The sequence below is a fragment of the Saimiri boliviensis genome, chromosome 16 (genome assembly GCF_048565385.1).
Source record: "Saimiri boliviensis isolate mSaiBol1 chromosome 16, mSaiBol1.pri, whole genome shotgun sequence".
NCBI lineage: Eukaryota > Metazoa > Chordata > Mammalia > Primates > Cebidae > Saimiri > Saimiri boliviensis.
The window spans coordinates 67,166,814-67,182,888 of NC_133464.1; the positions used below are offsets into that span (position 1 = coordinate 67,166,814).

The window sequence follows — 16,075 nt, forward strand, 5'->3', positions numbered from 1 at the left end:
TGTTCTGAACACGCTGACCAACCCATTTATCCAGCGGCCAGTTGCCCCCCAGAAAGCAGCTCACCGACATGACTTGGCAGTACTCCCTGGGGCTACACTCATTCCTGGTGGCACCAGGCAGGGTGCCAAGCATCACCCTCTGCATGTGAGACAGCAGGGCAAGGTGCCCGAGGCTTTGAGACAAAAACATCTGCTGAAGTCACCGAGTTGTTGGTTGCCTGAGTTCACCCCCGCTGTGTGAGTAAACTGCCAGGCCATTTCCAGGATCTGTCCCTGTCCCTGTGAGGGACATTGCAAGCTCCAGAGCCCAAGCCCAAGGGTCAGCTAATATGGAAACAAATGCAAAAACCTCCCCATCACCATCAGCAGGTGCATAAGGTTGGGGGCAGAAGCTAAGCCCTTCCTGACTCATGCTAAGATGCAAATCATAAGACTTGAGTAAAGCAACTTGTAGAAACATAAATTTAAAAACCTGTCTCATAATCTTTTTTTTTTTTTTTTTTAACGGTGCCTTTTCAACAAGATGCCAAATAACAGCTTGAAGATCTGGAAGTGAGCTTTTTCCTTTTTTGTTGTCTTATTTTGTTGGTTTTTAAATAGGCTTAGAACAATTCAGGGACAGAAGGGTCCTTAAATACCATCCCTTCTTGCCCTCTGACCCATGGAGTGGCTACAGTCTTTTCTGCTGATTTACTCATTGCTCTGCTTTATAATAGAGCCATAAAGATATGCAGGAATCAGACAGAGCAAGTATTAGCTAAAGCAAGTGAGCTTACCTTACCAGAAGGAATTTAAAGTTTAGAATCAAATTCCTTACCAAAGAACCATCCAAAACCATGCCTAATCCCTCTGCCATTAGATGCACCACCTTATTTTTAAAATCAGAATGGATACCTACTTCACATGATGCTCATGCCTACATTGCAATCTGTAGAAATAATGTGATTACTTGGAGGGTAATAGCAATATGACCAACTTATTTCGAAAACATCCTTTTGCTAGGCAGCTAGTAAATCAATACACAGTAAGTTTTCCTGTGTGGTTTACTTCACATGGGAAAATCTAAATTCATTTATTTATTCAATCAAAATACTTAAATTCCCACTATACATCAGGTGCCATGCCAGACACTAGATTTACATAATGCTGCATAAGAGACAGAACTTTCTCTCAGGAAACTTAAGAGTTTAGCTGGAGAGTCTTCATCCATCAAATCCGTAAGTTCTAAATGTGAGAAGGTATAGAGGCTCCAGATTCATGATGCATAGAGGTGGTAGAGAAGAAACCATGACCATGCTGGCCTCAAGACAGCCCAACACTAGCCTCAGAGAACTCAGGAGAAGCACTGGTATTTGTAACATGTGTCTTTGGTTGTTTTTCTATTTTAAATCACTCACCTTGAGTCAGACTATAAACTCTAGAAGATTAAAATGGATAGCCACCACAATGCAATAGCAGAGTTTCATTTACTGGGTGATAAGCAGTCGTAAAGCTCCTCACAGGAAGACTGCCATAATGCAAATAGCATTCCCCAAATCAAAGGCCAAATCTGGATCCTAAGGCTGATGCAGGTTGTAGCTTGCAAAGTCGGTTGCTGCAAACGTATCAGCAGAACTGTCTTGTGTGACTGATGGTCACCTAAAATGGGATTTAACCTGCTCAATGTCATTTTTATTTTAATTATCTCCAGCTTAGTATCCTTGGTGTGATCTCTCTATAGGCAAATCTTTTTCCCTTGGTTTTTCATGTGTTTAAATTCAGAACCTATTTTCCAAATAGGCATTGGCTGTGTGATTTGGCTTACTAACACAACTAAGATGGCAGAAGTATCCTGAACTCTACATGTATTCCATGTGATGTACTGTTTCACAGAAAGCTAGCTGTTGGGTTAAGAAAACATATAGGCCAAACATATAATGACATCAGGCCTCCTTCCCTGACGCCAGCAGGGTGTTTGATGTGGTGACATTCTAAAGCCATGTGATGCCAGTTTCAGTTGTATGATTCATATTGTTAACCTTTGGAAATGCTGAACATGAATGAATGACCCTAAATTCTACCCAGCTGTACGAGTAACACTATTTGTAAATAGTTTCTTCCCTGTCATCGTCCTCTGACTTAAAGAAATCCTTCAGTTAGTGTAGCAATGTAGGCAATTAGTTCAATAGTTCATCAAGCAACTACAGTCACAACTTACAAATTGCTTTAGCTCAGCTCCCTTCTGCTACTAATGGACCTAATCAGCATTTATCCTAAATATCATTATCGGAAAATATCTGCTTAACAGAAACAAATCAGAAGCAATAGCTTCAAGGATTGGAAGTCAACCAAGTTCCCTTTATGTTAGCACCTCATCACCAAGAAAGAAGAAATTCTTCAAATTCATTATGAATTATCATTTGAATTCTTACATACTCTTCTACCATGCAACAACAGAGACTGCTTGGGGAGATGAGGCAGTACTGTCCTGAAATCATTTGCTGTCCTTTCAAAATAAAATACAAGAAATGCCAGCATAGTTCTAATGCTGATTAGATTTCCCATGACGTATGTTCAGAAAAGTCATAAGTGATAGCACTTGTCTTGAAAATCATTTTCTTATACAGACTCATGAAACAAATAATTTTGATATCTATGTAAAATGTTAACTTTTAAAACAATAGAAAAATTAATGAGCATGAACCATGCAACATGTAAGAGTGTTCAATGAGTCCTTACAACGGGGATGGTAGCAGAGGTTAAATGTTTATATTAATACTTCTGAGAGTTACTCATGGCTTAATTCTTTTATGAACAATTCTAGTCATAATTTCCAAACAAGCAAGGCAGTGAATAATTGACCCAAATTAGAACTTCGTTGTGTTTTCCCCCACATCTTTCATTCTCAAAAGACAAGTCAGCTTGATTTTTGGTTCTGGGGGACATCTTAAATAGAAAGTATCCATTTTAAGCATATAGTGGATTCCAGATGTGATCACAGCTGTATATCTAAAGAGCCACCTGATGCTGACTGAGCATTTCCTCTGTGTCAGCCACTGTGTTTAGTGCTATATGGACCAGATCTCTTAATCTCACACCAGCTGTATTGTTTTATATAATATTGTATTACATATTATTTTAGTTTATTTTTCTATTATTATTCCTGTTTCTTAGGTGATGAGACCGAATCATTTTCCTTACCTCTCTGCAGTCAGATTTTTGTTACCTCTCTGCAGTCAGAGAGCAAGTAGACAGTAGAGTTGGGGTTCAGTTTTTAGTGGCTGTGAAATGTCCAAGCATTCAACCCCTACCTTGTACAAATTCTTGAGAGCAATTTTATCACCTTCATATTTCTTCCAGGGCAAAGAATACCATACCATTTTACTCTGTTTCATTCATTTCACATTGGCCAGTGGTGGAAGTGTGGTGGAAAGAGGCCGATTGCTCATTTGCCAAATGACACTTTAAAATCATGAAAGCTGAGGTAGTGTTGCTGCCATGGCAACTGACCAGAAAAATGTTCTTATAGTTGAGAAGCTACTGGGGAAAGAGAGAGGTCCCCACTGGTTAACAAGCTTGCTTATGCTTAAACAAAATCTTTTATGGCTCTTGTTGTTGTTGTTGTTGCTCTTGAGACAGAATCTCACTTAGTTGCCCAGGCTGGAGTGCGGTGGCCCAATCCTGACTCATTGCAATCTCTGCCTTCCAGTTTCAAGCAATTCTCCTGCCTCAGGAGAATTCTATAATTCCTAACTGGAATTATAGGTGTGCACCACCACGCCTGGCTAATTTCTGTATTTGTAGTAGAAATGGGGTTTCATTATGTGCCCCAAGCTAGTCTCCAACTCCTGGCCTCAAGTGATCCACCTGCCTCAGCCTCCCAAAGTGCTAGGAATAACAGGCATGAGCACCATGCCTAGCCCAAAATCTTTTACAGTCACAAAGGTGTAGCTATATCCTAATCACAGAGGTATTTTCAATATGTTCGATATTTTAATGTGTTCTGAATTTGATTACATCACCAGTGGAGATAAATTCTTAGACTACATGAAACTAAATAATCAACCTGACTGAATTTTTAACAGGTTATCTTTTTTAAAATAAGAAACAAGGTACAAGAGTCCAAATATTTTTTTAAAAAACATTGAGAAGTTGGAAAGTATGCTGAAGTCGGACACTTGAGTAACAAGGCAATTAATTTATTTAGGGGAATAGGATCTTATGAGAATCTGTTAATCAACAGTCTTTTAGTTGCTGTCACAAAAACGCAATGTGAACTTACTTAACCAAAAAAAAAAAAAAAAAAAAAAAATTGCTTTACTGGCTCATGTAACTGGAAAGTCTAGGAGAGACATCTGGCTTGTCCGAAAAATCACACATTATCTTCAATAACCTATTCCTCTAGTGTTGGCTTCTGTCTCAGACAGATTGTTTCTCTGCATTAGTCTGGATAATCCTTAGCAACTCCAGGCTTACATTGTAACAACCATTATAGAAACAAAGCTCCTCTTTCCTAATAGCTTTGGTAAAAGCCTCAGGACAACCTCCCACTGGCTCCCTTAGAGTCACATGTCTATTCCAGATCCACCAATCAGTGTGGGAAGGGAGGGAGCTATTGGACTCTAGGTCTGGTCAGATAGCTATTTCTGGAATAGTAGGGAGAGTGGGAGAAAGGGAGTCGCTAAAGGAAAATGAGGCTGCTATTATAAAAGGAAGGAAGAAATAAGGCTTTGAAGACAAAAACAACAGATTCCTAGAGCCAGGGAGAAAACTATTCTAAGATCCTAATTCAGTTTCTGGCAGATAGCTGATCTGATTCCTTTGCTAACCTGTAAGTTGCTTGTCTCTGATGAGTCTTTGTATGAGCATCTCACACAGACAATAATCATTTTGCAAAATCAGGAATAGAGGTGAGGAGAATAGTTCCTCCTCTATCCACTTGCAACTTCTCCTCTCCCAGGTCCCTGCAACTCCGCAATTAGAGTCTAATTCCTTTGGGTATTAAAAACCTATCAGACTTTTAGAATCTTATATTAAAATGCAAGAGCCTTCATAACGAAGCTGTATCTTAAACCTTTACCAACTGTCAGAGACATTAAAATGGAGTAATAGCAGGGAATGAGAAGAAGCTAAGGCTGAAATTTACCGAGGAGAAAATTTGCTAACCACAGTTTCACCTAGTGCCAATCCAGGCAATCATTCTTATATTTGATGGATTTACTGGAAGACTTTTTTATTATAGCTCTGATCTCATTTTGTTATTGGTCTATTCAGGTTTCGGATTTCCTCATGGTTCATTCATGGTAGGTTGTATGTGTGTAGGAATTTGTTCATTTCTTCTAAATCTTCCAATTTATTGGCATATAATTGCTCATAGTTCCATTAATGGTCCTTTGAGTTTCTGCAGTATCAGTTGTAATGTCTCCTTTATCAACTCTGAGTTTATTTATTTGGATCTACTTTTTTTTCTTAGTCTGGCCAAAAGTTTACCAATGATGTTTAACTTTTCAAAAACCTAACTTTTTGTTTCACTTATCTTTTGTATTGTTTATTTCAATTTCAATTTTGTCTTCTCTGGTCTTTATTGTTTCTTTTGTTCTACTAAATTTGGGTTTGGTTTGCTCTTGCTTTTCTAATTCTTTGAGATGCATCATTTGGGTGTTTTTTTTTTGGAAATTTTTCTTCTTTATTAATGTAAGCATTTATTGCTACAAAATTCTCTCCTAGTACTCCTTTATACAGCCATATTTTCAAGGCTGAATAGGTATCTACCTGAATTTATTTAGCTGGTGCTTTATAGTTAAACATTTAGTTGTTCCCATTTTCTTTTTCTCCTTTGCTCTGAAATATATTTTAATGTTTTCAAATTTTCTAAATATTAATAAATAATGTTGTTTAGTGTTTTGTTTGCCTGATTTTTGGTTTACAAAATGGGGTGATATGGTGTTTTACACTCTGCTTAATTCCTTCACAATACACTATAAACACCTCTCTGCATCAATGAACATGAACTACAATGTAAAGTTAAAATATTGCCCCTTCTCAACAGCTGCATCCACTAATAAGCAATACTCAAAAAAGTTCTTTCAAGTTGGGAGTTTGTAAAAACCATGACAGAACATAGAATTACATCATGAATGAAATATAGTTTATTATCAGATGAACTGAAGTAGGAATTTGCATTAAACAACCCACAACCAGAACATTATTTGTTTATTTAATATGGAAATTTCTTCTTAACTAATAATGTCCCTCATTAAGAGGTGTGGCTAAAAGCAAGTTTTCTGTCCTGGTTATTGACCAGGACCTATTTAGGGGGTTATCTGCTGGTCCTTGTTACACTCTACCTGGGCCCAGAAACCACAACAAACATCGTTAGATGGTATCAGGATTTACCTACAAATTGTAGAGACTCCCAGGCATTTCTGCAATTACTGAAAAGTTGTTGCTTTTTTATTATTTTTAAGTGCAGAATCTTTATTTCCTTAGTTTTAACCACATCTATTTTTATTTGCTACTTCCTTGGTTCTAACCTCGGCTATTTCCTTGGTTCTAAGCATGTCTATCATTTGCTACTTTGTAAATTCTAATTATATAATGAAACAAGCAATATGGAGGCCTTAGTGTGTCACATAGCAATTACTCGATAAGAGTTAATGATAACTCTTTATTATCTATATGAATGCTGTAAACAATACTCTCCCATGAGTTTAGAGAAAGACTGCTGTCATATGTCTCACTGTGGGAGGAGGAAGGGTTTTAAAGACTCCCTTAGCTTTTGGCAAGACAGGATCAATTTCTAATCTGTGCAGTTCCTGAAAGACCTTAACCTCTCCACTGTGTAGAGTTATTTACTTTCTCTATATTTCTCATTCTCACAATAGCCCTCCCCAGCAGCTACAATTATAGTTAAGAAGCAACCTTTTTTATGCTCTACCAGACATCTTCTGTAGAACATTAATCATAATATGTATGTATATTTACACATATGAACAGAAAATTGGATTTCAGACAGACAGACACACAAAGAATATGTATATCTGTTACACAAGTCATAGTCTAGTTGCTCCTTTATTATCCCATTTGTGAACTGGAAATGAAAAAGTATTTGCAATATTCCTAATTACATAACAAATATGAAAATATTTAAACAATAATTAAGCTCTGATGAATAAAAAGCCTTTAGAAAGAAGTGCTAAAGTACATAAATTCACTTATTAAAGTAGTGTTGGTTTTGCTACTACAGTATTTATATACCAGAGGGGTATTTTTTAATAATTTCAAATTTTATTTTAGATTCAGAGAGTACATGTGTAGGTTTGTCAAATGAGTGTATTGCATACCACTGAGGTTTGGCATATGAATGATCCTGTCACCCAGATAGTGAGCATAGTACCCAATAGCTAGTCTTCTCTCTTTTCTTCTTTATTAATCTGGCTAGTGGTCTATCTATTTTGTTAATCTTTACAAAAAAAAAAACAGCTCTTGGATTCATTAAATTTTTGAAGGGATTTTCACGTCTCTACCTCTTTAGTTCTGTCCTGATCTTAGTTATTTCTTGTCTTCTGTGAGCTTTTGCATTTGTTTGCTCTTGCTTCTCTAATTCTTTTAATTGTGATGTTAGGGTGTCAGTTTTAGATATTTCCCACTTTCTCCTGTGGACATTTAGTGCTATAAAGTTCCATCTAAACACTGCTTTAGCTATGTCCCAGACATTCTCTCAGGTGTTCTTATGTATCTAAAAATGTCTTTGTCTACCCATATACTTGCATGATAATTCAGCTGGATATAGCATTTTAGGTAACAAATCATTTTCCCTTTGAATTTTCAAGACATTGCAATGAAATCTAAATTTTTATCACAGGCTATTTATCAATTCAGTAATTTAGTCTTTTTGTATTTCTGCCTTTCTAATCACAAGCTTTCATGTAGACAAGAACAATGGGTGGATGTGGAAGATGAGATACTCTCCAAAAGCCCAGTTAGCAATTGGGCCAAACTCCTTCGGTATATCTAGTCATTTCTTCCTAAAGAGAACTAATGGAAGAGATCCAAGAAGTCCTAAAAATTCTTTATGAAAACTCAACAGCAGAGTTCAAGCAAAACTCCCTTATCTTCTGCATTTGGACAAATGATACATGGTTTACTGCAAATAGAACTTCACTTTGTAACAAACATAGCTGATAGTTTGGTCTTCATGATATCTTCAGAGAGGTATCATTTGGGGCATTGGATAATGTAGGCTACAATGAGTAGGGGTGACTTGGTTGATGCAGGTTTGTCTTAAATGTCTGTTCTGTTCTTCCTGCTACCAGTGGGTTAGTCTGGCATAGTCTTCTCAAGGTGATGGAGAAGTACAAGAGGGGAGAGAGACATAAGGCTTCTGTGGTTTTGCCCAGAATGAGCACAGTATGACCTTGGCCTAATTCTGTTGGCAAAAGCATGTCTGATGTCCAAACCCAAAGCCAAGAATCTCAGAAGTACATCTTTCCCACCTTGTGGGTGCACTGCACAGTTATGTGAAAACAATGCAGATACAAGGAGGAAAAAAATATTAGAGCCGATAATACTATCTAGTGAAGCTTCTAGTAAATAAACATATTTCTTAAAAAATTAATGTGCATAATACATGTTTGCTAAAGGAAGATGATTTTCCCTATGAGGCAGTTTCTGGCTCTGTTCATCTAAACAAAATATATCTTCAAAAATATGATGAGGAACATTGTTTGCTTGTTTGTTTTTCTAATCTGCCTGGAGTTTGCTGTCAGCATGCTATGCTCTGGCTATTTCTTTGTTGTCTGAGAAAAGCACTGACTCTCTCTGAATGATTTTGATTCAGTTTCTCTCTGAGAAAGGCCAGGATGTGGTGGAAGGATGTGTGTAGGGTTGGGTTAGGAAGTGAAAACATTTTGCCACTGGAGGAAAACAATAACAACAACAACAACAACAACCACCACTGTATTTTGACTAACTTCCTTGCAGACAGACATGCCTTAGCCTCTCTGGAGTCCTTACCTAGACTCTCAGCCTGGCAGACTGCTACTTGGGAACGTGACTCTCAGTTTCTTGTTCTATAAATGGGAGCTACTTAACACTTAATGGGTGTCCTACTTAACTTCAAAGGTATTGTGAGTAACAAATGACATGGCAAGTGGGAGAAAATTATGAGAAACTGCAAAATACTGCCCACAAATAGCCCTGGCAGGTAATCTGAAATCTGGGCTGTTAACCAAGTTAGCATACAAGCTTAAGGAGGCTGAATTACTCAATGGTTCAACCTGCTAAGGTTTTATCTTCAGGAAAAAGTTGTTCCAATACCCCTACGAGTTAGCTATTCCCCTTAGTGATGAAGGCTTAGGAAATAGATGCTGGGCAACTTGGATTCTTTTGAAAGAGCCCCAGCCAGTTTACTCCAAGTAAATTTCCACAATATACAAAGTGGTGGTGGGGTCAAGACAGACAGCAGCACTTTAAACTCTTTGTGTGGGTATGTGTGGGTGTATGTTTGGGAAGAAAAACAGAGGTGCAGACGATCTTCCTTTTTTCTTCTTCAGCCTCCATTCCCGGCTTCCTCCCCTCACACACATTGGACTTGGTTCCAATGTCAGCGTGGTCCGAGATGAAGCATGAAGCGTTGGGGTCGGGGAGGGAGAGGGAGCTTTGTGTTAAGTGCCTACTGGAAATGCACTGTAGGGTTTTTTCCTGTATGGGAAACTATTTATATGAAGCTTTGCCCCATTTCCCACATTTATCTCATCTGGTTAGCTGCCTCTGATTCCAGCTTTGTGTAATTCTCTTTGTCAGCTTCACAAAGCTGATTTTTTCCAAAGTCTAAAGACTGAGCTCACCTGGCTAGACTGTTGTGTTTTGTTGAAAGTTTTCATAATGTCATGCCGTATTTATTGTTTTAAAAATGAAAGGAATACTAATAAGTTTTTAAAAAGTTCCTTCATGCATAAGATTTTTTTTTTCCAGTTACTGGGCTTAACTGGTGTACATTAATTAGATGTCCATACTGTATTATTTTCATTAAGTCATTTTCTTTTTCACTTAGTATCCAGCACACAATGTGAGTTAATACTACAGTATTTGTGTTACTTTAAGTACTAAGTATGCAGGTTTCCTGGTATCACTGAGTTGCTGCTATTAAAGCTCACACACGAAATAGCTAAAAGTTACAAGTGTGTGAATTATGACTGTGAGCCTTAGAAAATAAAATGTATAAAAGGCAACACATGAGCTGTCAAACAGTGTTAGGTATGTGTTTGTATGTACAGAGTTGTGCATAAGAATTGTTTTATTTTAGCTGATTGTAATCTACTCACATTTTCATTATTTAGCAATTCTGTATAAAAATAGCAATTATTTTGTAAACATTGCCAGAATACTTTCTAGTTGGTTTGTAATTTTTTTATGAGTGTTGTTTTTTTTTTTGTTGTTGTTGTTCTTTGTTGTGTTTTTTTTTTTTTTTCATTTTTGTTTACGTGTAGATCTGTAAATAAAATTGCAGTATTTAAAGCTTCAGCTTTCAGGAAAAAGAAATAGGAATTCAGTGTGTGCATGACAACTCATGTGTATGAGAAGGAGGGATTTGAAGGAAGATGGCTTGCAGAGTAAGTCAGGTGACAACTGTCAGGGTGTGGAAATTTCTTTTCCTACAGGGTACGTGATTTTGTAAAAAGAAGTATTTCTCCCAAAATTGGGAGTAGGCAAACTACTAATCAGTTTAGCTTTGTGTTGTATACTAGTTGAAAAAAGAAAATACGTAATGTAATAAACAAACAAAAAGCTTTTATGATGGGTTTTATAGATTTGTTATAAATAGATGTTTATAGATTTTTTAATAAATAGATCTCTAGCTATGATCTTACCACTTCAAATGGGTGTAATTTGAATAAATATTCTATGGTAAAGGATCAATAAAAGCATTTTTTTAAGAGTTAAAAAAAAGAAAAGAAAAGAAAACAGAGTTTCTGGGAGACCTTAACTTTGAGCAACCTGTTTCATCAAGTTTTTGAGGTTATAGACTATGTGGAGTGTCTAAAGAAGCTATGTCTCTGCCCCTTAGGGGGAAAAATGCATCTCTGCATATGAATGCATAATTTTGAATATAATTTCAGGATTTAGATGGGGAATGTTCCTCCCAGAACTTCTGTTTTAGAGAAATAGTGCCTGGCACTATGGGGACACTGTCCATGTTTCCTCAGAACCCTTCACCACGATGACTCCACCTGGAGAGCAACAGAAAGGGCTGGGTCTTCTTGCCTCTTTCCTCATTTTCAGTCTATAGACAGAAAGACAGAAATTTAGCTCCAAGACAATAGTGTTTATTGGCGCAGCTTATTCTTTGAAGGCTGGATTGCACCAGCAGTTCTTTGGACATTTACTTCTCTTCCCAACCGCCTTCTTCTCCCCTTCCTCTTCTGCCTCTGATTTACCCCAACTACTGCTGCTGCTTCTGTTTCTCCTGCTCCACCCCCTCCTTCTTGTATCAAACACCAACCTTTTAAAAATCCTTTTACAAAAATGCATCATTAATGATAATGTGCCTTAAAAGGTATCTTTAAAAGGCTATCACCTAAGTAATGCAAGCTCAGTGGAATCTTTAATTTTTATAAGAAAAGAATTCAAGGTAATTATTATGTCTCTGATGAGTGAATAGCATCACTTCATCCAAACCACCCACCCCTTGCCCTAGCATTTCGTGTTGTTGTGGAACTGATAGTTTAGCTCTCCCATATAAATTATTGGTTATAGGTAGATAGGAGCTCAGTTATCATCTATAGCATCTCCCTTTGAGGATATTTAGGATTATAACCATTGAAGGATGAGAATCATTGGAAAAAATGAGCAAGGCATAGAAGAACCAAGTGGGGGAAAAGAAACTATGACTCCAAGAATTCACAAACCATGACAATTGCAAAAAAGATGGTATCAGCAATTGTGGTGATTTTTCTACGGCACTTAAATTCCTGTCCTGCATGTCAACTTAAAAGAATTTTGTCAGAAGGACATCACACGGTAATCTACTCATATCCTGAGGTTTTGAAACCTTTAAAATAGCAATTGAAAAACAATTGAATAGGGTCATATATTCCAATTCATCTGCGATCCCTCTTAATGTTTTCTGATGATTGGACTAGTGAGCACTTTACCACACTGTTTAACACCCATGTTATTTTTATGTGTATTTTACTTTATGTTGCTCAGGCTTAATTTATGAGCAGTTAAACAAAGGTGCTTCCTATTTAAAGGAAGGTGCTTAAATGTTACTGATTGAAAGTATAGCAAAAGGAAAACAGTGTTGAACAATGTGTTTTAAAAATTCCCTGAAGCTATGGACTTTATTAAAGACCCCCAAAAAAGCTATGGCTCCTCTCCTAAAGGGGGATCAGTGCACCTATGCGTATGAACCACAATTCTGAGCGTAATTTCAGGATTTGGGTGGAAAAACATTTTCTTTAGAAAAATGTTCCTAGAGAATTATTTCCCAGGCACTGGTAGGAAGATTGTAGTTTCCTCTAACTCGTGCTTGTAGTTTCTACGTTATACTCTTGCAGATAATAATAGCCTACTGGAAAGAATCATTAAATAAATGAACCAGGTAAAATCTAATAGAAAATAGCCACTCAACGTAAAAGAAAATGAAAGAGAGCAACCACGCCTTTCTGTTTGTTTCTATTTGGCTTTTATGAAAATCTTTCGGGTGTGGGAATTCAGGGTTTATAACTGTTAGATTTTCTATCCTTTGAACTTTGTTATTTGTACAGCAGCTGTGAAAAAGGGTGAAGGCCATAAATAGGAACTTAATCATCCATGCAAATTATATTTCAGGGCATATGTTACCATAACATTTCAGAAGTTTTTCTAAGAAGTATCTATCTATTTTAAATGCCTGGTAAATATGAAGTTCAACAAGGAAACTACGTGGACCATGATTTCCATACACTCTGCAAGACTGTTAGAAAATTCCTACTGCCATTAACATTCATCTCTTAGAAGTGGTCTGAAGAGGGTGTGGTTTGGAAGACATTGTTTACTTTGGAAAAAAGATTGCTTTCTTCGTTCTGCTACTACTGAGAAACTTGAATCATTAGGTAAATGTCTCATCTAACTGTTCTAGTTATATTTTTCTCTGGAGAAGCAGATCACCTATACTATAATGAACACAACACATTATCTCTCTATATTTTTTCCATTCGTAAATATTAAACCACCTAGCCCTATAACACCGCACTGAAACAAATTTACAAATAAGAAAAAGATTAGTCACACGTCCATGATTTGGGCTTACAGTTCTCTTTCTTTTTTCCTTTTCTTGCCTATCCCTAGGGAGATGTACCTTTAAAGCATGCCCTCGTTAAAGGGTGAGATGGAAGCTGGGGGAAAAAAAAAATCCCAGTTAATCAGCTGTGGTGAATATGGGCATGGTGTCTCATGCCTGTCATCCCAGCACTTTGAGAGGCTGAGGCAGAAGCATCACTTGAGCCTAGGTGTTTGAGACCAACCTGGACAACAAAGCAAGACTCCATCTCTACCAAAAATTTTAGTAAAAAATTATTAGCCAGGCATTGTGGCTCAGGCCTATAATGCTAACTATCCGGAAGGCCGATCGATGTGGGAGAATCACCTGAGCCCAGGAGGTTGAGCCTGCAGTGATCTTTGATTACTTCACTGTACTCCAGCCTGGGCAATAGAGTAAGACCTTGTCACTAAAAAAACAAAACAAAATGAAAACCATAAGTGAGGCCTGGCACGGTGGGTCATGCCTGTAATCCCAATTTTTTGGGACAGCGATGCCAGTGGATCACGAGGGCAGGAACTCGAGACCAGGCTGACCAACATGGTGAAACCCCCTCTCTACTAAAAATACAAAAATTAGCCAGGCATGGTGGTGTGCACCTGTAATCCCAGCTACTCGGGAAGCTGAGGCAAGAGAATGACTTGAACTCAGGAGGCAGAAGTTGCAGTAGGCTGAGATCCCACCATTGCATTTCAGCCTGGGCAGCAGAGCAAGACTCTGTCTCAAAAAAAAAAAAAACAAAAAAACAAAAAAAAAACCAAACGAAACATAAGGTCAATAAAGGTCAATAATTTCAGAAGGATATATTCCTCTGGCACAACTTTGGTCACCACCACAATCATCATTGTTATCACTATCATCATTGGAAAAATTATCAACTATTATCGTGTGCCAGGAACTATGCTGAGTGCTTTCTTTGCACTGTCTTAATAAACCTCACTTGATATGACATGAGGGCCTTTGCACATGCTACTTCCTTGGCTTCGAATCCCTTTCCTGCCCCTTTCTGATGAACACTAACTCATCCTTAACCCATCTGATTAATACTAACCCATCCTCCCACCCATCAAACATTACCTCCTCTGAGAAGACCACACTGTCTCCATGTCCTTCTATGTCCCCTTACCTTTCTTTATTACTAAGCTGCCAGCGGTGGAACATCAGGGACCATATGACTTTTTACTCAATAGGCAGTATGGAGCACATAGCACATGACCTGGTATGTGAGACTTAGTATTGGTTCAATACATGTGGCCCTTGGGCCATATATGCAGCCATATAGTAGGAAGTGCCACAATCAGGATTCTATTACAGTACTTTCCTGGAACCGGAGATTTAAGCACTGTAATTCCACCTTCTGCCTCTTCCTCCTCTTCTGTGGCTTCCTCCTCTTCTGTATCTTACTTTCTTTCCTCTTCATCACAACAGCATAGTGCAGTGTGAAAAGTGGTGGCTCTACATTCAGACTGTCTGGGTTTGAATCTAGATAGTACATGCAAAACACTGAGTGCTCAGTGTTTACTATTTCTAGGATTTCCCTCATCCCCACTCCCAATATGTGGAAGGGGCAGTGTCATACCAGATTTGCTGTTGTGTCACTGGAATTAGCCAGGGCCCCTTCCAAAAGAATTGATGCCCTAGGGCCAAAAACGCTGATCCGAGAGGCATACAACACAGATGTAGAATTGGATGAAATATAACAAACTAAAGTTTATTAAGACCATGGAAAATTAGAAGGATCAAAAACTAATTACGCAGCTAATGGTGATGGAAGAAGGATTCTGGTTAGAGAAGGCTTCAACCAATGAGGAAAATGTGGGAGCTCTGTGAATGGTTCTAGGTTACAGTACAGTGAAGTCTTGGATACACCGCTCCAAGAACTGGGAAGGGCTGAGGGTAGTGGATGGGAGAAATAGATGGTCCCTAGAAAAAGTTCTGAAAGTAGATGGTGGATATTAGAAAAGACATGGGGTGAACTGAGACTTTACTGCAAATAGAGAGACTGATCCAAATGCTAGGTGTCAAATACAATAATTAGCTAAAAGGGTGGTGGATTAGGATAAAACATGGATGTGCTACATGCTTGTTTCTTTCTTTTTTTATTAGTATTTTCAAAGGTAGGTTGTGCAAATACACCAAATATTACCCTTGACCATCAATGACAATTGAAAAATTTAACTAATAAAGAAGACTATAAACGGCATCCAAACCTGTCTTAAGGCTGGGGGCGGCGGCTTGCACCTGCAATCCCAGCACTTTAAGATGCCGAGATGAGGTGATCACTTGGAGTCAGGGGTTTGAGACCTGCCTGGCAACATGGTGAAACCCCGTCTCCACTAAAAATACAAAAATTAGCTGGCTGTGGTGGCAGGCGCCTGTAATCCCAGCTACTTGGGAGGCTGAGGCAGAAGAATTGTTTGAAATGGGAGGCAGAGGTTGCAGTGAGCCGAGATCAAGGCACTGCACTCCAACTTGTGCAACAGAATGAGACTCCATCTCAAAGAAAGAAACCAAACAAATCTGTCTTAAAGTAATCATGATATGACAGACTCTGAATTTAAAAGGTCAACATGAGAAATAAATGAGAAAATATTACATATTTGTGTACATGTTGCAAAATAGAGAAAAATAAACATATCCTAGAAATTGGTGCTATAATTGCAGGTTTAATTTTACCAGTGGTTACATTTCTCATAGTTTCCTTTGTTGGAGCATGGCATGGAATGAATGACCACAGAATTAGTAATTATCCTGTAATTTTAAAAGTGTGGTTGAATTTGTTTCTGGTAACAT

At 37.9% G+C, this 16,075-nt stretch overlaps 1 protein-coding gene and 1 long non-coding RNA gene across 4 annotated transcripts in view; one reads left to right on the top strand and one right to left on the bottom strand.

The window, feature by feature from the left end:
- Positions 1 to 16,075, bottom strand: part of LOC141581642 (uncharacterized) — a 228,024-nt gene that overhangs the window by 89,919 nt on the left and 122,030 nt on the right. The window lies entirely within an intron of this gene.
- LOC101050460 (guanine nucleotide-binding protein-like 3-like protein) overlaps positions 1 to 16,075 on the top strand; it is a 38,448-nt gene that overhangs the window by 8,680 nt on the left and 13,693 nt on the right. Inside the window, 1 exon segment of the mRNA XM_074387963.1 lies at positions 35 to 209. Coding sequence (XP_074244064.1) covers positions 35 to 209 — 175 coding nt within the window.